Source organism: Pelodiscus sinensis, chromosome 31 (genome assembly GCF_052426305.1).
Source record: "Pelodiscus sinensis isolate ZL-2025 chromosome 31, ASM5242630v1, whole genome shotgun sequence".
Classification (NCBI taxonomy): domain Eukaryota; kingdom Metazoa; phylum Chordata; order Testudines; family Trionychidae; genus Pelodiscus; species Pelodiscus sinensis.
The window spans coordinates 3779466-3804196 of NC_143082.1; the positions used below are offsets into that span (position 1 = coordinate 3779466).

The 24731-nt window shown below is 64.3% G+C and overlaps 1 protein-coding gene across 3 annotated transcripts in view; it reads right to left on the reverse strand.

The window, feature by feature from the left end:
• Nucleotides 1-1347: 1347 nt before the first annotated feature.
• Nucleotides 1348-24731, reverse strand: part of LYL1 (LYL1 basic helix-loop-helix family member) — a 30032-nt gene continuing 6648 nt past the window's right edge. The window contains exons 1-5 of one of the 3 annotated variants that reach the window (XM_075902358.2): nt 20270-20576; nt 19347-19445; nt 3153-3564; nt 2339-2430; nt 1348-2095 (exon numbers count right to left, since the gene is read on the reverse strand). In XM_075902358.2, coding sequence (XP_075758473.2) covers nt 1746-2095; nt 2339-2430; nt 3153-3564; nt 19347-19383 — 891 coding nt within the window. In that variant the 5' untranslated portion in view covers nt 19384-19445; nt 20270-20576 and the 3' untranslated portion in view covers nt 1348-1745. Of the gene's footprint in view, nt 2096-2338; nt 2431-3152; nt 3565-19346; nt 19446-19552; nt 20058-20269; nt 20577-24731 lie in introns of those variants that run through there. The other 2 variants (XM_075902355.2, XM_089774610.1) reach the window with 2 other exon arrangements.

The window sequence follows — 24731 nt, forward strand, 5'->3', positions numbered from 1 at the left end:
CTCACTCCCCCCCTGCAGCGCCTGCCAGCCCAGCCCTGCCCCCCCAGCCCTGCCTGTGCCCCTCACTCCCCCCCCGCAGCGCCTGCCAGCCCAGCCCTGCCTCCCCAGCCCTGCCTGTGCCCCTCACTCCCCCCCCCACAGCGCCTGCCCCCCAGCCCTGCCTGTGCCCCTCACTCCCCCCCGCAGCGCCTGCCAGCCCAGCCCTGCCCCCCCCAGCCCTGCCTGTGCCCCTCACTCCCCCCCCGCAGCGCCTGCCAGCCCAGCCCTGCCTCCCCAGCCCTGCCTGTGCCCCTCACTCCCCCCCCCACAGCGCCTGCCCCCCAGCCCTGCCTGTGCCCCTCACTCCCCCCCGCAGCGCCTGCCAGCCCAGCCCTGCCCCCCCAGCCCTGCCTGTGCCCCTCACTCCCCCCCGCAGCGCCTGCCAGCCCAGCCCTGCCTCCCCAGCCCTGCCTGTGCCCCTCACTCCCCCCCCACAGCGCCTGCCCCCCAGCCCTGCCTGTGCCCCTCACTCCCCCCCCCACAGCGCCTGCCAGCCCAGCCCTGCCTGCCCCAGCCCTGCCTGTGCCCCTCACTCCCCCCCTGCAGCCCCTGCCAGCCCAGCCCTGCCCCCCCAGCCCTGCCTGTGCCCCTCACTCCCCCCCTGCAACCTCTGCCAGCCCAGCCCTGCCCCCCCAGCCCTGCCTGTGCCCCTCACTCCCCCCCGCAGCGCCTGCCAGCCCAGCCCTGCCCCAGCTCCGCTGGTCCCCTTGTGTCTCTCTCATGCACCTGCTGCCCCCGGCACACTGCTGCGGTGCCCACGTGGGGCTCACTGGCCCGGGCGAGGCAGAGCCGGTGACTGTTATTAGGTGCATTACGGTAACCGAGCTCATGGGGGTGGGGAGAGACACTGAGGCACAGGCCAGGCAGTGGGAGGCAGCCAAGCGCCCCAGCCAGACAGGGCAGCACCGCGGGGGAGGGGCCTTGATTGTTATTCAGTGGGTTTGAGGAACCCCCAGGTCCCGCAGTGTGTGCCCCCCACTCAGCAAGCTCCGGGGGGGGAGTCCTGGCAGCCCCCCCCGTCGTCCACACAGGACCCTCATGGGCACCCCCAGCCCTCCCTGCCCCCCCAGCCAGACCCCACTGCTGCTGGCCCAGGCCTGCACCCCTCAATATCTGCCCTGCCCCCACCTGCTGGCCCAGGGCTCAAATTGCTGGGGGGGGCCCCCAATGGTGCCTCCAGGGCCCTTCCCCCTGTTTCCCCCCCCACCCGGGGCAGGTCTGTGTCCAGGCACTGGCCCCTCACAAGGCCTTTCCGGAACGCCCCGCCCGCTGCCCCATGGCCCCCCAAGAACAAGGCTCAGGCCGGCCTGTGTGCACTGTGTTTCTTTCACGGGTCGCACCGCTACACCCACACGGGGGTCGGTTCCACCCCTCCAGGTCCCCTGCCCCACAGCAGGGCAGGGCCCCACCCCACAGCTGGGGGGGCACCCCAGAGCCTCCAGGGAAGGTGGGGCAAAGCCCTCCCCCCCCCACAGACAATCGGGGTGCAACCCCCCCGAAGGGTTAAATCAGGGTCCGGCGGGCAGCTCTGACAATGGGAGCACATGGGGGGGATCGTGGGGCGCTGCCCTGCCCCCTCCCTCAGTTCCCACCCTCCCAGGGCAGACGGGCTCCTTCGCATGGGGGGGGCTCCCCACGCAGTCCCAGACAGGCTGCCCCCCCAGTCCGCAGTCCCCCCCAAATCCAATGTGGGGGGTGGCCATTCATCACCGGGCCTCGCCGGCCGCTGTGGGCCCCACCAGAGTCCGGGGCTCCCGTTTGATGGGGCGGGGGGGGCTGCCCGGCGGGGGGGCGGGCGGGGCCGAGGGCGGGGGGCGGGGGGGCGTGGCGGGCGCCGGCTGGCCGGTGGCCGTGGCCTGGTCGTGCAGCAGCTGCACCAGGAAGTCGATGTAGCGCATGGCCAGGCGCAGGACCTCGTTCTTGCTCAGCTTCTTGTCGGGCGGGTGCGTGGGGATGAGCTTCCGCAGCTCGGCGAAGGCCCCGTTCACGTTCTGCTGCCGCCACCGCTCCCGGCTGTTGGTGAAGACCCGGCGAGCCACCTTCTGGGGCTGGTGCCCTGCGGGGAGAGGGGGGTCAAACCCGGCCGGGGGGGCGCCTGGCCCAGGCCGCCTGGCACCCGGGCACCCGCTGCTCCTCGGGCGTGTCCCGGCGCCCGGCTCAGCAGGGCCTGCCCGGAGCGAGCTGGGCGTGGGCTGCCCCGGCTCTGGGAGGAGAGAGGGGTCTAGTGGTTAGAGCAGGAGGGGGGAGGGCCCGGGCACTCGGCCACCTGGGCTGTGCGGGGGGGGGGGGGGACACTCACCATCCATGAGCTCCTGCTCGAAGTGGCTGGGCCGGCGCTTGAGGCGGCTGCTGGGGAAGAGGCTGAAGGAGCCAGAGGTGCCAATGTAGACGCTGGGGAGAGGGACAGAGAGCAGGGGGTGAGGGGCTGGGCCAGCGGGGCCACACGGCCTGGGGGGCAGGGTGAGGGGTCAGGCCAGCAGGGCCACACGGCCTGGGGGGCAGGGGAGGGGCGGAGCCAGCAGGGCCACACGGCCTGGGGGGCAGGGGAGGGGCGGAGCCAGCAGGGCCACATGGCCTGGGGGGCAGGGGAGGGGCGGAGCCAGCAGGGCCACACGGCCTGGGGGGCAGGGTGAGGGGTCAGGCCAGCAGGGCCACACGGCCTGGGGGGCAGGGCCACACGGCCTGGGGGGCAGGGGAGGGGCGGAGCCAGCAGGACCACACGGCCTGGGGGGCAGGGGGTGAGGGGCAGGGCCACACGGCCTGGGGGGCAGGGGAGGGGCGGAGCCAGCAGGGCCATGGGCCCATAAGGGCGGAGTTACCATGCAGCCCCGCCCCCTGTAAACTAGCCCTGCCTGACACCCCCACCGGACGCACTGAAACCGTGCACTGGGGCCCGGGGGGGGTTACACGGTCCCCTAAAACTGCGCCACCCCCAACACAGGGGCTGACTCAAGGGTGGGGCGGGGAGCCGGGCCCAGCAGGAGGCTCCATTCGCGGGGTGCTGGGGGGAGGGGCTACACCTCCCCTGGGCCCTTGTGGGGGGGGCACTAGCATTATCAGCCCTAAGATCGTCTCAGACCCCCCAAGTTCAGGCCCTTCCCCTCAGCACTGACCTGTTGAGGAAGGGGTGGTACTGTGGGGGCAGGAGCGGGCTCTGCAGGCCGCCGAGGGGAAGGGGGGCCGGAGGGGGCGCAGGGGTGAGGGCCGAGAGCTGGACCAGGGAGGGGATGGGGTGCAGGGCCGTCAGCTCGGTGGTGGGCACAGCCGGGGGGGGCGGGCGCTTGCTGTGAGCCAGGCTGATGACAGGGACGTCGGGGGGCAGTGGGGTGGAGGCTGGGGGGGGCGGGCTCCCCTTGCGGTCAGGGGGCGAGGCGGGGCTTGGGGGGGCAGGCGGATGGGGAGCAGGTGAGTGGCTGGCAGGGGGCGAGGGTGGGGGCGGGGGGCTGCAGGAGGGTGGTGGAGTCCTCAGCTTCTCCATCATCTTCCAGGCGCGGCGCGGCACCTCCGGCTGCGGCCAGGGATCATCTGCCGGGACAGCACAGGTGGGTCAGACCGAGGCAGGGCCCCTGCTCCCCGAGCGCCCCCCCCAACCGTGAGGTGCCGTCGTCCAGGCCTGAAAACCCGCGACCGGCTCCGCTGCGGCACGACGCCTGGTTTGGGTCAAACCGCTTCCCGAGCGAGCAGCCCGCCGGCGCTGAGCTGCTGACCCCGGCGCCCGTGGGCGGGGCCACGTGGGGCTTTCGTGGGCCACGGCTCCGGGGCCGTGTCCCAGCACGTCGCGGCGGCCACGAGCCCGAATCCACCCGGGGTGGGGCAACGCGCCCGTGTTGTGCGGCCTCGCCCCTTGGCGTCGGTGCGAACGGAGCCGTGAGACGGGGCTGGGGGGCGTCGCAGCCCGACACGCCCTCGCTGGGGGCTTCGTCCTGCTAAAAGACGTCCCTGCACCCGGCGCCGTCCCAAACGGCTCCGCTGGCCGGGCAGCTGGGCCGGGGGGGGGCCCGTTGGCAATTCGTAGCCCCCGCCCTCCCGGCCCGATCGCGTCTTCAGGTTGGAACTCTCCTCTCTGGGCCAAGGAAAGGTCCCCCCCATGGATGCCCCCCCGGCTCACTTCCGAGCCTGGGCCCAACCCGCCTAACACACCCCGGCCCCTTCCTCCCTCGGCTCAGCCCTGCGGCGAGGGCCAGTTCTGGCCACCCAGGTTTGGTAAAAGTTCGACCTGTCAGTGACCACCAGGCGTGAAATCCGAACACGTCTCGGGCACAGCGGGGGGGGGGGGTGACTCCCTGGCAGCCCCGCGGGCAAACCCCCCCAAGCAGCGTGAAAACCTCCCACCAGGCCGCTGCGCCCCCTGGCGCCCCCCCCCCCGGCCTGTGCCCGGCGCTGGCTGGCTGGAACGCGCTGCCCCACGGCCCCGGCTCTGACCGGCCAGGGCCTTGGCTTGCGAGCGTGGACAAGGCCTGCGGGAGCCCAGACTACACCTCCTGCCCGCGGCTGGGCGGAGCCGACAGGGCCACTGGCAGACGGGTCCTGTGCCGCATTAGAATGGGCACCGCCAGGCAACGGTGTTTGGGTCCTGGTGGCGATCGGGGGCCCGTCGTGCCAGGTGCTGCACAGACCCCCCCACCCGGCTTTGTGCCAGGTGCTGCCCAAACACAGCCCCTGCCCCAGCATGCTCAGTGCAAACAGACCCATTGTCCCTGTTGTACAGATGGGGAAACTGAGGCATGGGGTGACTTGCACGCTGTCCCACGGGGGGGGAGCCGAGAGCGAAGTGGTGCAGGAACCGGATGTGCTGAAGGGTGACCCTGCGCCAGGTGTCCCCTGGGTGGCTGCAGAGTGGGGTGGTGCCCAAGGGAAAGAGAGAGAGAGAGAGACCCCTCCCACTAGCCCCTTGGCTCAAGAGGGTGCCCCATCTCCATGGCCAGTGCAGCTCTCAGCGTGCAGGCTGGGGCTGTCGGGGTGGGGGGATCCCCGCAAGGGGGAGGGAAATGGCTGGGATGTGTCAGTGACCCAGCTGTGTCACAGGACTGAGCCGCAGGGAGACCTGAGGGAGCTTGGGCATCCAGGTAGGCTTTCTGCATGTGTCTGCGGCTGTGTGTGTGCGGCTGTGACTGTGTGTGCGGCTGTGTGTGTCTGTGACTATGCGAGTGGGGTAGTATGTGTCTGCGGCTGTGTGTGCGCGACTGTGTGTGTGGCAGTATGTGTCTGCGGCTGTGTGTGTCTGTGACTGTGTGTGTGTGGCAGTATGTGGCTGCGGCTGTGTGTGTCTGTGACTGTGTGTGTGTGGCAGTATGTGTCTGTGCGGCTGCGACTGTGTGTGCGACTGTGCATGTCTGTGACTGTGTGTCTACAACGGTGTGTGTGGGGCTGTGTATGTGTGCCCATGTGTGTCTGTGACTCTGTGAGTGGCTGCAACTGTGTGTGTGGCTGTGTGCGACTGTGTGGCTGCGACTGTGTGCGACTGCAGGCTGCCGGCACGCACGGCATTCATGCCCCAGCTTCTAGCAGCGATCAGCAGCGTCCCAACCCTGGTGCCATGTGCTGGGCCCCCCGAGCGCTTTCACCCGCTCACTGTGCGGTTTGTCTTGGCAGCCATGACACTGGGGGCCAGCTGCCCCCTTGAGTCAGCCACGCGAATGGGATGCCCAGGCCGGCCCCCCGCCTGCCAGCCCCCCGCCAGCCACGCAGAGAGCCGGCATTAGGAACCTGGCCCTGCCACGTGGCACGCGACAGGCCCGACGGCCGACGTACGGCCTCTCCGGCCACGCGTCACGGCAGCGCTCCTTACGGGGGCCGCTCACGTCGCGGGGCTCTGTTTTGGGGCCGGTTCTGTTCAGTAGCTTCATCGAGCGGTTCACTGGCGGCACGGCGAGCACGAAGGATCCGGGCACACTGGAGAAATGGCCGGAGGGCAAGAGGACGGAGTTCAATATGGCCAAACGCTTCGGGAGGAACAGCCCGTGTCACACACACAGTGGGAAGTGATTGCCTAGGAAGGAGGCCTGCGGAGAGCGACCGAGGGGTCAGAGCGGACCACAAACTAAACATGAGTCACCAGTGGGACAGTGGTGCAAAAACAGCAAACGTGACTCTGGGCGGCGTGACCAGGCGTGCGGGGAGCCAGACACGAGGCCTCGTTCTGCCGCTCTGCTCCGCGCTCAGCAGGCCTCCGCTGGAGGGGTGGGTCCAGGTCTGGGCACCACATTTCAGGCAAGATGTGGAGAAATTGGAGACGGGCCAGAGACGAGCGACGAAGCGAGGAAAGGTCTCGAGAACAGGAGCGAGGAGGCGAGGCTGAAGGAACGGGGCTGCTTTCGGCTGGAGAGGAGAAGGCTGCGAGGGGACAGGATTAGGGATGTCAGTGTGACACGTAGTGGGGGTAATTGCTGGGCTGTGGTGACCCCTGCTGTCTGGAGCAAGACCCAGCAGGGAAAACCTGGCTAGGCAGAGATAAGGCCAAACTGGTTGAACCAGTGGCCAGACACCCCCCATGGAGAGGAACAAAGGAAGGTGGATGCGGCCCTGACTGCGGGGGCAGGGCTGGAGGGGAATTTAGTTAGACTGGGGAAGAGCATGGAGGAGAGCCTAGGGGAAGGGGCTGGAGTTTAGGGGCCCAGTCTCCCCCATCTCAAGGGGGCCTGAGGCATCCTAGCCCAGTTCCTGTAACCAGATTACATCTGTGCTGCGCTGTGCTGGAGGAGCAATAAACCACCCTCAATTCCACTGGCTGGTGCAGTCTGTTTGTGCCATTTCGGGGTGCAGGAGACGGGGAACCCCCAACGCGCCGTCACACTGGTGTCAGGAGTGGGATCCACGGCACCCCGTGGATGAAGCTTCCAGCGGCGAGCGACAAGGCGCAGTAGAAGCAAGAGCCCTGGAGCCAGGCGTGCTGGAGACAGAGCGAAGCGGTTCCTGGGAATCGTGGGGCGCTGCAGCACTAGACTGGTGAGTCTGCACCGAGGGGCCCAGCGGGCAGATGGCCTACGCCCGACTCTTGAAGGCAGAGCTGGTGGGGCTGTGCAGAGAGAGGGGCTTGCCTGTGCAGAAAGCAGCCAAGGCCCAGCTGATTGCTCAGCTAGAAGAGAACGACCAGCCACAGGGCCAGGATCTTGTCCCCAGGGGAAGCAGCCAGACCCCCCCTGAGAGTGTGTCAGGCTCAGAGAGGGGGAGGAGCGCTGGAACCCACAGGAGAGATGAGACAGCTTCCCCCAGGAGGCCTGCAAGCTGCAGCCCATCTAGGGCAGGGGCCAGCCAAGCAGAGCTGCGGCGCCTGGAGATCCAGCTGCGGATCAAGGAATTGGAAGTAGAGGACCGAGAGAGGGACCGCCAAGATCGAGAGAGGCAGCGGCAGCATGAGCTGGCCATGGCAGAGCGGAGAACCGGCGGGGCACCGGCTGCGCCAAGTGCGGATGGGCCCCAGGGTCCCAGGACTGCCAGATGCTTGGAGAGGCCCGTGGTGGCCCAATTGAAGGACATGGGTGACATAGACGGGTTCCTCAGTGCCTTTGAGAGGGCCTGTGGACTGCAACGGGTTCCCCCAGCTGACTGGCTGCAGGAGCTCATCCCCGCACTGAGCCAGGAGGCGGCCGGAGTGCTCAGTCAGCTGGAGGACCTACAGCCCGGGGATTACAACCGAGTCAAGGAGGCCCTGCTGCACAAGTTCGGGCTGACCCCCGAGATGTACAGGAAGAAGTTCCGGGGGGTACAGAAAGGGCCACGGGAGACCTATGTGGATCTGGCCTCCCGCCTGGCGCAATACTGCCGCAAGTGGGTGTCTGGAGTCGGAGCCCAGACCGCAGAGGAGCTGCTCAAGCTGGTCATGATGGAGCAGTTCTATGAAGCGTGCCCACCCAAACTGAGGCTGTGGCTCAAGGACCGGAGACCAGAGAACCCCCAGGAGGCCGGGAGGCTGGCGGATGAGTTCACGGAGAGCCGGTCCGGGTGTGAACGGGAGTCCCGGAGAGAAAGGGAACCGCGCAGAGACCGGATCTCGGCTGAGCGACGGAGGGAGTCAACTACGGGGCGAGACCAAGGAACAGGTCGTCTGCGCCCCAGAGAACCAGCCAGGGCCTGGACAGAGACAGCCCAAAGCCTAACTTGCCAGCGCTGTGGGCAAAAAGGCCACAAGAGGGCTCAGTGCACCAGGTCCCGGGACCGGGGACTTTCCAGGGTTAACTGGCTGGGGCGGGAGGAAGGGCAGGCTGCCCCAGAGGCAGGGGCTGGCAGGCAAACCTCAGCTCAGAGAGAGGGGAAGGATGCTCAGTGCACCTCCCCTGGGAGGTCTGATTCTCAGGAGGCGGATTTCTCCGTGTACCGGGTGGGGGCAGGACGGCCCCTGCGGAGCGAGTGCCTCATACCCCTGGAGGTGGATGGTAGGAAGGTGACGGGCTTCTGGGACACGGGGGCGGAGGTGACTCTGGCCCGATCCGACATAGTGGCCCAGGAGCGGATACTACCCCACGCGCAGCTGACCCTGAAGGGCATAGACGGGTCCCCGTTTAAGGTGCCTGTAGCCAGGGTGCATCTGAAATGGGGGGCCAAGGAGGGCCTCAAGGAAGTGGGGGTGCACCCGCACTTGCCCACCGAGGTGCTGATGGGGAATGACCTAGAGGAGTGGCCCCATGGATCCCAGCGGGCTCTAGTCCCTACCCGGAGCCAGAGCCAGCGGGGGGCCGACAACGTGGGTCCAGGGAAGGACTCCTGGCAGCGTCCTCAGGGTCCCATCCCAGTGGACACGGGGTCCAGCCAGGCTGGGACTCCGGACCTAGGCAGAGGTGGGGGACAGATCCCGATCCCTGCCTCAGCAGCTGAATTCCAGGCTGAGGTGCAGGCAGACCCCTCCTTGCAGAGGCTGAGGGACCAGGCTGGCCTCCATGCAGCTCAGCCCCGGGGGAGAGGTGGCCAGGAGAGATTCCTGCGGGAGCGTGGGCTCCTGTTCCGTGAGTGGCTCCCCCCCAGGAAGGCGAGGGCATGGGGTGTCCAGCGGCAGCTGGTCGTCCCCCGAAAGTATCGCCTCAAGCTGCTGTATTTGGCCCACGATGTCCCCGTTGGGGGCCACCGGGGGATCCGGAGCACCCGGCTGAAGCTGCTCCAGCACTTCTATTGGCCGGGAATCTTTACAGCCGTGCAGCGGTACTGCCGGTCCTGTGACTCCTGCCAGAGGGGCGGAAAGGCCCAAGACAGGAGGAAAGCGGCTTGGGGGTCTCTACCCCAGATAGACCCTCTGGGCTTGCTGAGAGAGCTATGGGAGGGGAAGACCTCCCTGGATGGAGCTTCGGGGGTGGAAGCCGCCCTGGCTGTCCAGAGAAGGCTCACTGGGCTCATGGCCCCGGCCCGAGAGGCCCTGGCCAGAGATCAAGGCCAGCGGAAGGGTGGGTGTGACCCCCGAGGACAGGCCTGCGCCAGTCGCCCTGGAGCGGGGCGGCGAGTGGACAGAGGGAAGCCAGCTCATGTGGGGCCTTGCCACGGCCGGCCTGAGTCAAGGGGAGCACCCATGTCCCCGGGGCGGGTTCCCACGCAGAGGACCCGAACTTCCCTAGGTCACGAGCGGAGTGACCCTGCTCAGTTCGCTCTCAGAGGGGGGAGAACTGTGACGTAGTGGGGGTAATTGCTGGGCTGTGGTGACCCCTGCTGTCTGGAGCAAGACCCAGCAGGGAAAACCTGGCTAGGCAGAGATAAGGCCAAACTGGTTGAACCAGTGGCCAGACACCCCCCATGGAGAGGAACAAAGGAAGGTGGATGCGGCCCTGACTGCGGGGGCAGGGCTGGAGGGGAATTTAGTTAGACTGGGGAAGAGCATGGAGGAGAGCCTAGGGGAAGGGGCTGGAGTTTAGGGGCCCAGTCTCCCCCATCTCAAGGGGGCCTGAGGCATCCTAGCCCAGTTCCTGTAACCAGATTACATCTGTGCTGCGCTGTGCTGGAGGAGCAATAAACCACCCTCAATTCCACTGGCTGGTGCAGTCTGTTTGTGCCATTTCGGGGTGCAGGAGACGGGGAACCCCCAACGCGCCGTCACAGTCAGCGCCGAGGCGAGGGACGAGTATCCGAGGCAGCAAGCGGTGGGGAGCAGAAGCCGGTGCTGGGGGAGCCGGCGTAAGAGCTGGGTTCCCCCAGCGCTGTGTCAACGGGGAGGGCGGGCAGAGGAGGCCGAGCTGTGCTGGTTCCGGAGCCGGCGTGAACCTTGACCGCTGGGTCCTGGCTCGCGCCGGCCCTGGGAGCGACCCTAACTGCGGCTCTGCACACGTACATGTAAAATGCGGAGCCACAGGGGCAGTAGCGCCCCCCATCGACAAAGGGGTTCTCAATAGACCTTCCATCGACTAGTCCATTGGCCCGTTAACTTACTTCACATCTCTAGACGTGGCAGCAGCTTTCCAGCTCTGTTACAGGGTGTCCCAAGGAGGAGGGGGAAAAATTGTTCTCCAGGCCTCTGAGGACAGGCCAAGAAGCGATGGGCTTAGACTGCAGCAAGGGAGGCTGAGGTTGGACATTCCTGCCTGTCAGGGCGGTTAAGCACTGGGCTAAATTGCCCAGGGCGGTTGTGGAATCTCCGTCCCCGGAGATATGGAAGAGCAGGCGGGACGGACACTGGTCAGGGTGCTTGGTCCTGCTGCGAGGGCAGGGGGCTGGACTCGCTGACCCCTCGCAGGCCCTTCCCGGTCCAGCCTCCTGTGGGGCTACGTGTCTCTGTCGTACTGACTCGGGGAAGCCTCACTCGGGTTGTGACGGCGCGTTGGGGTCCCCGCCTCCTGCACCCCCGAAAAGGCACGAACAGACTCCACAGGTGGTTTATTGCTTCTCCGGGATACAGCACAGCACAGATGTCATCAGGTTACAGGGCAGGCCTAGGATGCCTCAGCCCCCCTTGATATGGGGCAGGGGTCTCGGCTTCTAAACCCCCCAGCCTGTTGCTGAGGCTGCTTCCTCCATGCTCCCAGACCGACACTAACTCACTCTCCTTCCGGCCCTGCCCCCCAGCCAGGGCAGCATCCACCTTCCTTTGTTCCTCTCCATGGGGGGTAGCTGGTCGGACAGGTTGAGAGATCCCTTTGCATAATGACCCATCCCTGTTCTTCTGGGCTGTGGGACCGGCAGCAGCCAGTGGGGTTACCACAGACCCATAGAAACCAGCAAGTCCCCCCCACTACGTCACACGGGTGCCAGGCAACGTGGTTGAAACCATGGTAGAGAGCCGGGTTATCGGCCGCAGAGGCACATCGGTTGCTGCGCTAGAGCCAAGCCAGCGTTTGGGCGGGGAAATCGGCCTGACCCATCGACTAGGCCACGTGGACACGAGGGATCCAGGGACCACGGTGCACTGGGGCCTTCGCCCGGGTGGTGATGACGGGGGCCGTTCCAATCACAGCGCTGGGGGTCAGCAAGTCCAGCCCCCGCCCCAGGCGGTTGTGGGGGATCCAGGGGCTGCCTGCAGGGCGGGGCACAGGCCAGGGCCACACTAGGAAACTCAACATTCGACTCAGCAGCCCCCGACTCAGCAGGTTGGAGCTAGCGGGGAGGCCACGGCGGCTCCGTACTTGGCCGCGCGACCTTGGCTGAGAGCCCCAGGAAGCCCTGGGGGGTCAGTCGCTGCATTTACTCCGGGGAGTCGTGACTCCGCAATAGCGGCACCCGCCCGCCCGCCCGCCCGCCCGCTCGACTGAACGATTCCGGTGCTAGCGCCGCTCCGGAGGGAAGGCGGATTTCGAATTCCGCAGCCTCGTACTTGGTCGTGTGGACGCCCCGCTTATACAGTCGACCTTGGGGGGGGAGATTTGGAAATAAAGCCCCAGTGTAGGCCAGGGAGCCGTGTCCCTGGGGGTCGCTGGTGTAACAGGGCGTGTGTGGAGTCTGTTGATACGGCAACTGGTGCCCGAGGGACCCAGCTCAGAGGGCACGGCTGGGTCTGGCCAGAGAGGCCAGTGGGTGGCAGAGAGCGGCCCCGGGGGGAGCAAAGGGCAGAGGAGAGAGGGGCCCAGGTGACCCTGTTACCTGGACAGGAGACACAGGTGGGGGGAGGGGCTGCTGGGGGGATGGGAGGCTGGGCTTGAAGGGGGGGCTGCGGGATGGGGCAGGGGGAGCAGGCTGTGGGGCAGACTCGCACTGGGCTGGCGAAGGGGGTGGCTGATCCCCATGGGGGGAGGCCCTGGGGGTCCAGAGTGAGCGGACCCCCCAGGGAGCCCACGGCAGAGACAGACGCCCCAGAGGTGCGGTCCCGGGCGGCGGAGGGGCTAACCCCGAGAGAGGGGACACCCGGGAGTTCAGCCCAGGGACCACGGGCCGAGTGTGGGGCGACTCGTGAGCCGTGGTAGCAGGGGACGGCTCAGGGGGACCCCGCGGGCCGCTGGCGCGTTGCAGCGAGCGCCTGCCAGCGACACGGAACCGGCCAGGAACCGGCCTGTGCCCAGCTCCACCAGAGCCACCCGGCCCATCTGGGCAGGGCGTGGGGCAGGGCGGGGGGAGGCTCACGCAGGGTCGTGGCTCGGCGGGTGGAGCAGGCGCAGCTGGAGCGCCCGAGATGCCCAGAGAGCCAGGGCGCAGCCCCAGGGCCGCCCGCGTAGCAGCCGGGACCCCGACGGAGCCGACTCGGTCAGCGCAGGGGGTCTCCGCCGGGCTCTCCCCTGGGGAGCTGGGGAGCGGGGCAGCCCGAGCTGGAGATGGAGGAGGCGGCCAGGGTGGGGGGTTGGGATGGGCCCCGAGATGGCGGCGCTGGGGAAACGACTCCAAAGCGTGGCCAAGAGGGACAGTGGCACCATGCGGGGGGGGGGGGCGGAAAGGGCAGCCAGGCAGAGCCCTTGGAGCGCGGGGGCGGGCTGGGCTGGGCTGTGCCAAGGGGAGGGGGCCAGCAGGGCAGGGAGGGAGGAACGTCCGGGGACGCGGGCGGAGGTGACACTGGCCTGGCCCGAGGTGGTTGGCCCGGACCAGCTGGTGCCCGATGCCCACCTGACCCTGAGGGTGTAATCGGAACCCCCCGTCAAGGTGCCTGTACCGAGGATACACCTGAAATGGGGGGGCCAAGGAGGGACCCGGGGGGGTGCAGGATCAGCTGCCCAGGGAGGGGCTAAGGGGTGACAATGGGAGGGCTGGCCGGGGGCACTCAGAGCCGTCGAGGGGCGCGGGACATCCCCAAGCAGGGAGCCAAGCCCCGAAGGCAGGGCCCGACAGCTGGGCCTGAGCCTCCGGTCCAAGGTGGGGTAACTGAGGCACGGCCCTCCAGGGCTGGCCCCTCCATCCCAGCAGCGGAAGCCGCACAGGGACCCCCCCTTGGAGAAGCGGAGGGCCCTGGCTGGCCACGGCCGGGTTCCTGGGGAGGGCCGCGGGGAGACGGGATTCCTGGGAGGGGAGGAGGCAGCTGGGGCGCCCCAGAGGGCATGTGGCCCACGCGATTCCCTTTTCGGGGAGCCCCGGCGGAAGCTGCTGCAGAACATCTGGCCGGGTCCGTGACGCTGTCCCCTGGCACGGCAGGGCCTGTGACCCCGGCCGGGGGGGCCCAGGGGAAGCGTAACGCGGCTTTGAGGCCCCTGCCCACCGCAGAGGAGCCGTCCCAGGAGGCGGCGATGGGTCTAGCGGGGCCCCTCCGCAGGGAGCCGGTCAGGGAAGAACCCAGCCGGGGGGCGGTTCGCTACCCCGAGGCTGGGGCGCTGCCCTCTCTCCAGGCGGCCGACGCACTGCGGAGCATTTTCAGCGGGGGCGGGGGGGTCCCGAAGGTGTCCTCACAGACCCGGGGGTCCAGCTCCGGTGCTTGCGGGAGAAACGCAGGGTCCGGCCCTCCTGGGCCTCAGCCGCCCAGCGGGCTGGGGAGCGGGACACTCATGAAGATGCTGAACTCTTGGGCGCACCAGCCCCCGCCGGCCTGGGACCAGCGGCCCCCCACCGGCCGTTCGCACGCAGGGACGTGGCCCGGGAAGCCAGCGGGCTCGCCCCGTTCGAGTCGCTGTGCGGGGGAAGGGTGAGGGGGCCCCTGGACCTGACGGGGGATGAACGGGAGGGGAAGGCCGCTCCAGAGGGCTGTGCACCAGGGGACACAGGCTGGCTCTAGGGGGCACCCCGCCGTCCTCCAGTCCCTGGGCGTTTCCCGTGGTGCCGGTCCCCGAGAAGGATGGGCCAGGCCGGTTCTGGGTGGGCTCTCGGAAGCTCAGCGCCGTCGCTGTGTCCAATGCCTCCACCATGCCACGGCCGGAGGGGATCTGGACAAGTCGGGGGGAGCCCAGGTCCACGCTGCTGGGGTCCCCCGAAGGGGACAGGCGGGGGTCCGTGGCCCCGAGGCCAGGGTGCAGTTGGTATCCCCGATCGGGCTCTTCTAGTTCCTGGTCCTGTTCTTTGGCTTCGAGGGGCACCTGCCCCTTCCAGCGCTGCGGGGACGGAGACTGGCCGCTATTGGCGGGAGCTGTCGGGGGACCATGTATCCCGGTGCTGGGGCTCCTCCAGAAAAGCCGGGAAGGGCAGGGTGGGGATGCAGCGGTGTCGTGTCTGGGATGCGCCCACCTGGAGCCGGCTGAAGGGGAGGCCGCCGGGGACTGGCCAGTTCCTAAGACGCAAACCCTTCCCGGGGCCCAGCCAGCCCTCGGCCCCAGGCTGGGCAGACTGACTCGGACAGGGGAACCGCCCGCTGGGCACGTGGGCAAGGGGCCGCCGGAGAGCAGCCAGGCTGGGCCCCGAGGAAGCTGCAGCCGGCTCTGTCTGGGGGCTGCGCAGTGTAACCGCCCCCTCCCCTGGCCGGGCGGCCCCGGACGAGAGGCCGATGCCAGATTGCGAGGTGGAGGGCTCCGTGGAAGGGGGGCGCGATGGCCACAGCCGATGCTTTCTCCTGGGGTGGGGCCCTGGACTCCCCAGGTCCTGGCCAAGTGACCCTGCTCAGGTCAGACCAGAAGGGGGGAGGGGGGAGGAAGTGGCGGGCTTGGGGGTTCCAGTGGGTTGCATGGGGGGCACTCAGTGTCCCTGGGGGTCACTGGTGTAACGAGGGGGGGGAGTTTGTTGTGGCAGGGACCAGAACAGAACTGGAGCCCCCAGCGACGGGTGCCCGGGGGACCCAGCTTGGAGGGCAGGGCCGGGTCTGGCTGGGGAGGCCAATGGGTGGCAGAGAGCGGCCCCTGGTGCCCTGCCAGTGGGTTCCAGCCAGGGGGGAGCAAAGGGGGGAGAGAGGGGCCCAGGTGACCCTGTTATCTGGACAGGAAGCAAAGGCTGGGGAGGGGCTGCTGGGGGGATCAGAGGCTGGGCTGGGAGGGGGCTCCGGGCCGGGGCAGGGGGGGCAGGCAGAGCCCTCCGGGCAGCAGGGCTGGGTTCAAAACTCGATAAACCCGCCTGGGAGCCCAGAGCCAGCGGATTCGCACTGAAAGGTCCCCCCCCCCCATGGGGACCGCCCAGCCAAACGTGAGCACGACCCTTCCGGCCGGGTGTGTGCCCAGCCCTCCAGGGAGGGGGCCCAGAGCCGCCCCGGGACGCCTCTTCGGACTAGAACATTCCCCTAAGACCTGCTCTAGATCTCGCCGGCGGCCGGAGAATCCCGCCGGGTCCTGTCCTGGCCCCGGGGCCATGGGGAGCAGCTGGTCCGGCCCCTGCCTTGGAGCGGATGTGAGGAGTGTTCCCAGGTGCCCCTCACTCGTCTTTTCTCAGGACTCCACGTGCCCCGGTGTTTCAGCCTTTCCCAGACGTCAGGTTTTCTCAGGCTTGGAGCATGTTTGCTGCTCGCTGGACTCTCCATCAAGGGCCCCTCGCCTCTTTTCCTCTTCTGTGTGGAATTGTTTCATGTGCGGAATAATGTGTTCTGTGCGCTGAGGCAGGTGCGGATGTGCACCCCCAGGAGAAACAAAACCCGAAGCGGAGGCGCGCCGCTAATCAGCTGGGCAGGACTGGGACGCGCGCCCGGCTTACCGGGAACCCTGCTCTCCGTATTTGAAGAGTTGGATTCTTGCACTCGCACCAGGCGGCATCGGGCTCAAGGGGGCTGTGTCTGGGGCTCACAGGAGACGCGTAATAACCGCGCCCCTGCCGAATCCACATCCGTGTTCATGCCCGTCCCGCCGTGGCGACGGTGTCGGACACGCCTCGCCCAGATTTCACGGTGTCTCACGCAGCACGAAGGCGGGTTTGAAAATGGCCACAGCACACGAAGTCCGCGTTTCTCAGACGGGGGACCCGACCCAAAAGGGGGCTGCAGGACGAGGAAGGGGGTGAGGGGTCTGCCGTCCTTCCCGCTGCGCGGCGGTGAAAGCAACTTACCATTTCGTACAGGTCCTGGCCTAGAGCAAGCCGGGTCCCTGCCCGCTCTGTCCACAGCTCCGCCAGCTCTTGCCGGAGCCGCGCACCAAGGCGCCCCTGCTGATTTGCGCCTTTGCTCTGCGCTGCTGCTGGCAGGGATGCTGCGTACAGAGCTGGGCTCCTGGCCAGCAGCCACCCCTCTCCAGCGGCTTTGTCACCCCCTTTTGGTGAGGGACTCCCCGCTTGGAAAAGGCTGCCCAGCACATCGGGCAAAAGGACACAAAAGACGCAGATTTCATGATCTGCGGCGCCTTCCTAATAAATAACGTGCCGCGCCCAGTACCGCGTCCCCTAACACACCTCGTAGCGAACCTACAGCAACCGGTCTCGTTCCACGGCCGGTTCTCCCGCACCGCTCCCAGACAACATCGGTCCCATCAGGCCAACTCGCTGAGCAAGTAACACTGATTTAAAAAATCCCAGCCAACCCCCCCTCCTGGCAGGGCTCGCCAAGAGTTTCTTTCCAGGCATGTCCAGTCCACCTTGGTCCTGACCCAATCCCTACAACACATTTCTACTTCTCGTGGTAGCCCCAGCCCGGTGCTCTGTCTCACAGGGAAGGCGACAGAAAGCGGCAGAAGAGAAACGGGGAAAGAATGCGCTGTTTCATGTGGCTTGACACCATCTTTTGTCTGGGCGACGGGGCCGTGAAAGCGCAGCGAAATAGAGGAAATGGTTTTGAAAATGCCGTCCAAAGCGATGTAATCTGAGGCAGCGTCCTCCCCGATTTGTTTAACCAGAGTAAGAGCTAACTATAAATGAAAACAGTCAAAAAATTAACAAGAAGTGGATTTCTCTAGAAGCAATGACAGCTGGTCTTTGCCAGGGAATTGTTTCTAGTCACTTTCATTATAGCCTTCCCTGGCCTCAGCCGAGACCAAAGGTCCCTGATTATATATCCATGAGCACACCGGGGGCTGGAGGGGGGGGGGGGCAGAAGAAGAAAATAATCCAGGGTGGATCTCTAAGCCAATAAAATGATGGTACCCTTTGAAAAATTTGAGCCCCATCAATAGATTGTTGACGAATGCTAGTTGGTCATTTTAAAAACTGCAAGTAAGCGGGTGTGCGTATTGGGGGATCGATCATAAATACATACACATGTATGAGACAGAACTTCAGCCAGAGCTCTAGTCAATCACGGCATTCTGAAAATTGTGAAAATTTATACCACGTGAGAATCTATCCCTATATAGCCATAAAACCGGTTTGCCTTATTGGCTTGCAATGTGTTATATTATACAGAAAGTATTAGATTTTTGCTATTGATTTCAGCGGGACCTTCTTTCTTTCTTTCTGACCCAAAAATCGTCAAATGAAATAAAATGCATATATGTATCAAACATAATACCGTGATCAACTAATATAATATATTCATTTTATATAAAATATGTATACATATATACATAGCAAATTGGAGCAGGGGACATTTAGAATAGACATTAGGAGAAACTTCCTAACTGTCAGGGTGGTTAAACACTGGAATAAATTGCCTAGGAGAGTTGTGGAATCTCCAGCATTGGAGATATTTAAGAGCAGGTTGGACAGACACCTGTCAGGGATGATCTAGATGGTGCTTGGTCCTGCCATGAGGTCCTGCCTCATATTCTATTATTCTAATATGTGCCTATATCATAATGTATAAATATTTTATATATAGATGCATATAGTACATAGATATTATTATACACGAGTTAATATATACATTCATTTATATAAAGTATATATGCACATGCAATGTGTGTATAGATCATATATAATTACATATGTATATATATATATGCATATACAGTGTAGATATGTTTATATCTATTATAACTGCATCTACAATATTATTGCATGCATACAATACATACACATGCATAATCAGAACTGTAAAGCTTTGAAGTGTCACTGAGATATAAGACAATAAGGAACTTTTCATCTTATGAAGCCGAATGTTGAAAACATTCAGATGCTCACTCATTAATTTCCCCATGAATTAAATTCAAGTTCCAAAGTACGTGGAGAATACGGTATCATTGTGCAACAAGAGAGACCTGATACGATAAAAATGACCAGAACGAGGAAACCTAATGATTATCATCAAGCGAGTAGAAAAAAGGTTTATTAATGTGAGTGGCAGTGCAAGAATTGTTTAAAAAAAACCCTCTGGATTAACCGATAGAATAACAAAAACTAACCCTTGTGAAATGGTAAAGAAGTTTCTGTCAAATTAATTCCACCCAAGGATATTATGTTTTGGTACAATTCTGAGTTCTAGTTTCAAAACAAAAATGTGTCGGGGAAAAGGATCGGGCACATTCATGCATAGCATTTTGCTCCTCATGCGATTTTTGATGCTGGTAGTTTTGGCTGCTGCTTCTGAATAGTTTCTAATAATAAATCCATCATACTCAGTACTAAGCTACCGCAAAAGAATTCACAGAAATAGACAAATATCAGGAGATAATACTCCCTGATCAAGAGGGCTGGAGGGATCGATTCTTTTACGGCGATGTACCAATGAAACAAGGCCAGCAACATTGAAAAAGCAGCGCATTTCCAAAAATAGGATCGAAAAGAGCAGGAAATCGCTCTGCTTCTCGGGGGTTTCGCTCACATCGACAACAAGCAAGTCACCAAAGAAAAGGGGAAGCAAACCGAAAGCACCCAGGCCAAAATGCAATCCCAAATGTGGCTACTTTCAAGAGCTGCCATCCTTTGTGAAACGAGCTCAAATCAATCCCCGCCGGAGCTCAATGAGCGGCCCACAAGCTGTCCCATGAGCTGCACAGCCCCACACTAACCCCACAGGTAAACATCGCTGAATATTCATCAGACCCAACATAGCCCCCTCCTGGAGAGGAGATACAGGATCCCTTCGCCCTTAATTCCCTTCCAAGCAGGTGGGATGAACCGTACGGTCAGCCCGCACTGACCCGGAGCCTGCTCCCAGTGGTGTGAAGCGGGGTGTGGGGGGTGAAGGGCCCACGCGTTGCCCAGCCATGATTCACGAGAAGCCACCGGGAAGCCATCGAGACGGGAGCGTCTCCGCGCCCGCGGCGCCTTACCCCAGAACTTTGCCACATGCTTGCTCCTGGCCACCATGTGCCGTCTCCATGATCTGTGGGTCTAGTCTCCGTCTTCTCGGCGGGTCCCAGCGGTTGGCGCTAGGGTGAAAAATTTGGGTTTTTTTTTTGGGGGGGGAGTCAAATAGGTTGAAGCGTCTTTCCCGGCCTCCACTCCCCCCCCATCCTACTTGCTACCCCCCCCTTACCCACACACGCCACCGCTCTGCCTCTCTTTTTTTTTCCACAGGCACTATGTGGCCACTAAGATTTGAAGAAGTCTGGTCCACCCCCCTTCAAGCCCTCCCCCCTCCACCCCCGAGAGAGGTTTCCTGCTGGTTGGACTGGGGATGTGCTGTTGTTGGTAGATAAGAGGCGAAGGGCTGCCTGGTCGGCGCTGATAAGGAAACTCCTAGTCAGACTCGACCTAACGGGAGACTTGGAAAGAAAACAAGAGGAAACTGTAGTGGAATAACAGAACCCGCCAAACAGGAGTGTTAACAGCGGGAGCTGGGAAGCTCTTCGTTAATTACACGGCTGCTAATCAGGGTAACCTTGGATCTGGGGAATGGGAACCCCGGGGCCCTGCCGGCTTTGGGGGGTCCTGTCAGGCACTGGGCACCCGGCTTTCGGGGACCACAGGGCCTGCCTCCCTCCAGGGTAGGGTCTGAGTGGGGCTGGCACCACAACCCAGGCTCCCGTCGGGTCGCCAGGAAAAGCCGGGAGTTGGGAACGAAATCCCGGGCTGCGGGTGCAGAGACGAGCCGCCCGCGGGGGGCGGGAGAGGGGCCACGGAGGCGGTCCTCGCACCCGTGCTGGGGCGGGAGAGCACATGAGAGAGAGAGGCGGGGGTGGGAGCTACTTGACTGCCCCCCCACCGCTGGAATTCGAGACTCGTGGGTTCTATTCCTGGCTCTGCCACTGACCTCCTGGGCAAGTCATGGTGCTGCTCTGTGCCTCAGTTTCCCCTCTCCTCAGTCTACGTGCACTGTACGTTCATTGGGGCAGAGACTGCCTCTCACGCAGTGTGTGCGCTCTGCCTGCTAGGAGGGGGCTCCAGGCTCAGGGCTCTCCTCCCAGAACTGAGGCTCCTGTGCTGGCACTTCCGGCCCCCCACCGCCTCTCTGTGGGGCTGGAGCACACAAAAGCTGCTAGCCTGCGCCCCATAGGCACTGGTGTGCAAGAGGAATACGGGGCGTGTCCTTCTGCTTCGCACTGGGGGGCCCCGTCAGTGAGAAGGAAACTGTTGGTTTTGCTTCTCACCCGTCTGCAGCCCCCGACTGGTTTTCCTGTGGATCCGTGTCTCTCCCCCCCCCCCCCACCCTAAGGACCACAAAAATACTGCAAGAGGCTCAAATAGGAGCAAGACGACTGGCATCGGCCGCCGGACGGCGCTGGGTGGCAATCCCTCCCCGTAAGCATAATCCTCTGATGGGTGCCCTGGATGCTGAGACGCCTGCCTCTCTGTCCATCCTACACAGCTCCCGGCCTGCGGCTTGTTCCGCACCTTCCAGCTTCGCCGGACCCCAAGCCCTCGGCCTGGAGCTCTCCGGCCGGGGGGTTGCCTCGGGCGCCAGAGTTTTGTTTTGCACAGTTCCAGCCATTCCCAGGGCACAGGGCTGGACACAGTTACAACCCTTCTCCCCTCTAGAGCCCGCCTGTGTGGGAGCAGGGCTCCGCAGCCGGGCCGGGGAAGGGGGGTCCGTCACCCTGGCCTCAGGGAGGGTGCGTGGACCCTGCCCCGCAGGCCGAAATACGAGGCGCCGTCTGAGCGACGCACGTGGCGCCTCTTCTTTCGAAGCCCTTTCGGAACAGCTGATTTCGCAATCGGGCGCTGGCGACCCGCTCTACTTCCAAAGAACCGGCGCGCTCAGCGAGGCGGGATCGCGGGCTCGGGCGCCTCCCGCAGCCTGACATAGCACCGTGGAGCCGGACTGTCCCTGTGGAAATGTGCCCGAGGGAGGCCACGTTACAAGACCGGGGGAAAGCCGGGGAAGGCTTGTTAGCGTTTAGGGATAGAAGAGGCCGAGCCGTCACCCTCACTGAGCATGCGCCAGCCCCCCTGCCTGTACCCGTGGGGCCACACGGGCAGGAGGGGCGCACACAGCCTTGGGGTGCGAGCCAGTCCCCACCCCAGCTCCGCCCAGTGGCTCTGACATTTTGGGGAAGTTCCTACAAAACAAGGAGTTTCGTTTTCTGTTTTACATTGAAGGTTTTTACAAAGGCCTCTATCCTCCCCCCCTCCCCACAGCAGGGTGGTTCAATGGTGAGAGCAGCGGGGGCTGGGAGCCGGGACTACCTGCCTCTGTTTCCCCATCCGTAGCAGAGGGACAAGGCCATGCTCCAGCCAGCCTGCAGCGACGTGGGGCAGCGGGTGCCCCTCCCTGCCCAGAGCACGGTAGCCTCTCCTACGCCACCCCCAGGTCCCCAGTCCTAGGGTGGGGGCTGCTTTTCCTTTGGAGAGCTTCCAGCAGGAAGCCCGGGAAGAGGCAGGACCCAGCTGCATTCAGTGCTAAGGCCCACGCCCAGCTCCCCCCATTGGGGATCCCAAATGCCGCAGGATTACCCCGGGGAAGACTCCTGGCCCTCTCTCACTGAGGGCCACTAGGCCTGGATGGGGAAAGGCCCCGTGTCCCGTTCCCCATCCCCACACAACTCTGCCGATGCCCCTCGATCCCGACCCTCCTGCTGCCCCCACCACCCCAGAGGCAGCTGCATTCCAATGTCCCTGCTCCTCTTTTCCATCCATGTGCAGAATAAAGGTTACGTGCACCGAGGCATGTGCGAATGGGCACCACCCGTAGAAACACAAACCTAGCTGTGAGCACTCGGCTCATCAGCTGGGCGCCACTGGAATCTCTCCCAGTGCTCAGCTAACTGGGAACACTGGCTGGTCCCCGCACAGGGTGAGCGGGGTGCTGGGCCAGGGGCACGAGAGGTGGGGGCACATCTGGCTTCTCCTGGCCCTGGGGGCTGCCCACAACACGGCGCTCTGAGTCACCGACTGAGCTTCCTCCCCTCGGCCTCCATTCGGCTGGGCAGGGGGCTTGAACTCGGATTTCCTCTGCGTTCCTTCCAGTTCCTGCCGTCTGTAATTGCCCCCGACCGCCAGCCCATCCCCCTGGTATCCCAGCTGTGACAGCAGCCCATCCCCACTGCTCCAGAACAGGAGACAACAGCCCCTCCCCTGCAGAGGCCCCCACGCCCCCCTCGAAGGTGGAATCCAGGACATTGGGGTTCTCTCCCCAGCTCAGGGAGGGCCTGGGGTCAAAGGCTTAGCTGGGAGTCCGGAAGCATGAGACTGTGGCCAGTGCCAGCCGCACCCGGGCCAGCAAAGTTCGCTGGATGTTCGCAGAGACCGAGCTTGTCCGGTTGCTCCCCACACCCACAGGACTCTGCCCACCGCCGCCCCAAATGCCCCCATACCATTCGGACCAGCTCGGCTACCGCATCCCAGAGCCATGGTGTTACCGCCCCGCCGTGTGTAGGGCCTGGCTCGGCCCTGCTGTCAAACCTCGCATGCTGCTGGGAGAGGCAAGGGTGCTGGCTTGTGACGCAGGGCAGCTGAGTTCTAGGCCCAGCCTTGAGCACGTCCCAGCCCTTCTTGGTGCCTCAGTTTCCCCTGTATCTGATTAGCCTATGAGCTCTTCAGGCAGGACCGTGGGGCAGGGGGTCCTGATCTTCTTCAGGGTCGGTAGCCGGCACAGGGGGGACCTGATTTTGGTCAGGGTCCATGCAGCACCTGGCACAATGGGACGTTTGCGCATGCGGGCATGAGACAACGTGTAGGTGGAATCAAAACCGCTCCGCTGTGTGCCATATGCCCTATACTGTGTGCCATATGCCCTATACTGCAGTCACCGCTCCAGGATTCTCCTTTAGGTGCATGTGCTCTCTGAGCGGGCGGGATCTGTGTGCCGTCCACGTATCGCCTGAATCTCACACGGGCTCGCCCTGCTGAAACCGAGCCACGGCGCGAGAGGCAGCCAGACGGTCTGATGCCGGGGGGCGGGGCGGGTACTTATGAATAACGGCAGGTCCTAGCCCAGAATGGCCGGAAATTCCCTCACTTCCCCCTCCCCTCGGAGCCACTGCTCAGGAAAATATTAGTCAGAGTCATTGGGCCACTTCACACAGAGCTATAGACTTGTTTCGCTCGCATTGCTTCCTGCGCCAGTCCTGGAATTGACTCTCCCAGAGCGGGGACGCGGCCAGCTCCACGCACAGCCGTCACGGCGCGGCTCCTTAATGAGCCGGGGCGGGGCGCCCCCGCTGGCCTGGAGCCAGGCCCGGCTGATTTGGGGGGGTCTCTGTCTGGGGGAAGTTACAGCTGCTGTTCCGGAGAGTTTGCAGTGAATGGACTGAGCTGCGCTGGGGGGAAGACCCCGGGGAGCCAGGTGTTGGGGGCATGGAGCCGTGGGGCAGGGCACAAGGAACTAAGATTTGGGGGTGTGGAGTGGGGATCCCTGGCGTGTGGAGAATGGGCCCTGCCCAGGCAGCCGGGGGCCACTTTTCAGTGATTTGGGGTGGCCTGGAGCCGGGCAACCTCACTTAGGCTGAAGTTGGTTTTTGGTTGGGGGGAGGGGGCGGTGAGAGTTGGGGAGCGACGCCCCCTGACCCTGCCCCACTCCTACGAGTGTCCCCCCTTCCAGGGTCTGAGTCTGACCGGGGCTCTGCCAAGATCTCTGCCCGCAGCATCGCCCGCCATCCCTCAACCATGGTGACTCTCCATGGCGATGCTCCTCCTAGCAACACTCTCCGTAGCAACAGGGGCTCCGATGCTCCCCCCAGCAACACTTCCCCAGGAGACGGGTGGGCCCCACGGACGCCACCGCACCTGGCAAGCGATGCTCCCAGGGGTTGGGCTTTCCCCCGAGCAAGCTGGGCCAGGCCTTCCTTCGAGGGGCCGGGCACGGAAAGAGCCGGGCTGGGGACCCTGCTCCCCAGGGGGGCCGGTCTGGAGGCCTCGGGAGGGGGCAGGGGGAGGTGGGGTGGTTGAGGCAGGGCAGAGGGAGCAGCAAATAAGCTGCAGTGAGACTTAACAGCCCCCAATGGCCCCTGCTTGTGCCGGAGTGCGTGTGCACGAGTGTGTGCGCGTGTGCACGAGTGTGTGCGCGTGTGCATGAGTGTGTGCACGTGTGCACGAGCGTGTGGGTGAGCCGGGCTCTTGGCTGGTCTCCATGGTGGCACCGCCTGCCCCGGGCGTAGCGCCATCGTGTCAGCTGAGAACGGGCGGAGGCGAGCCCCTGGCGAGGGGTCCCAGCCCAGCGCTTCAGTCGCCTCACAAGCCCTGCCTGGGTCTGGCACAACCCTGAACGCTCACACTGCCACCCGCTCCCCTCCCCCCACTGCCACCCGCTCCCCTCCCCCCACTGCCACCCGCTCCCC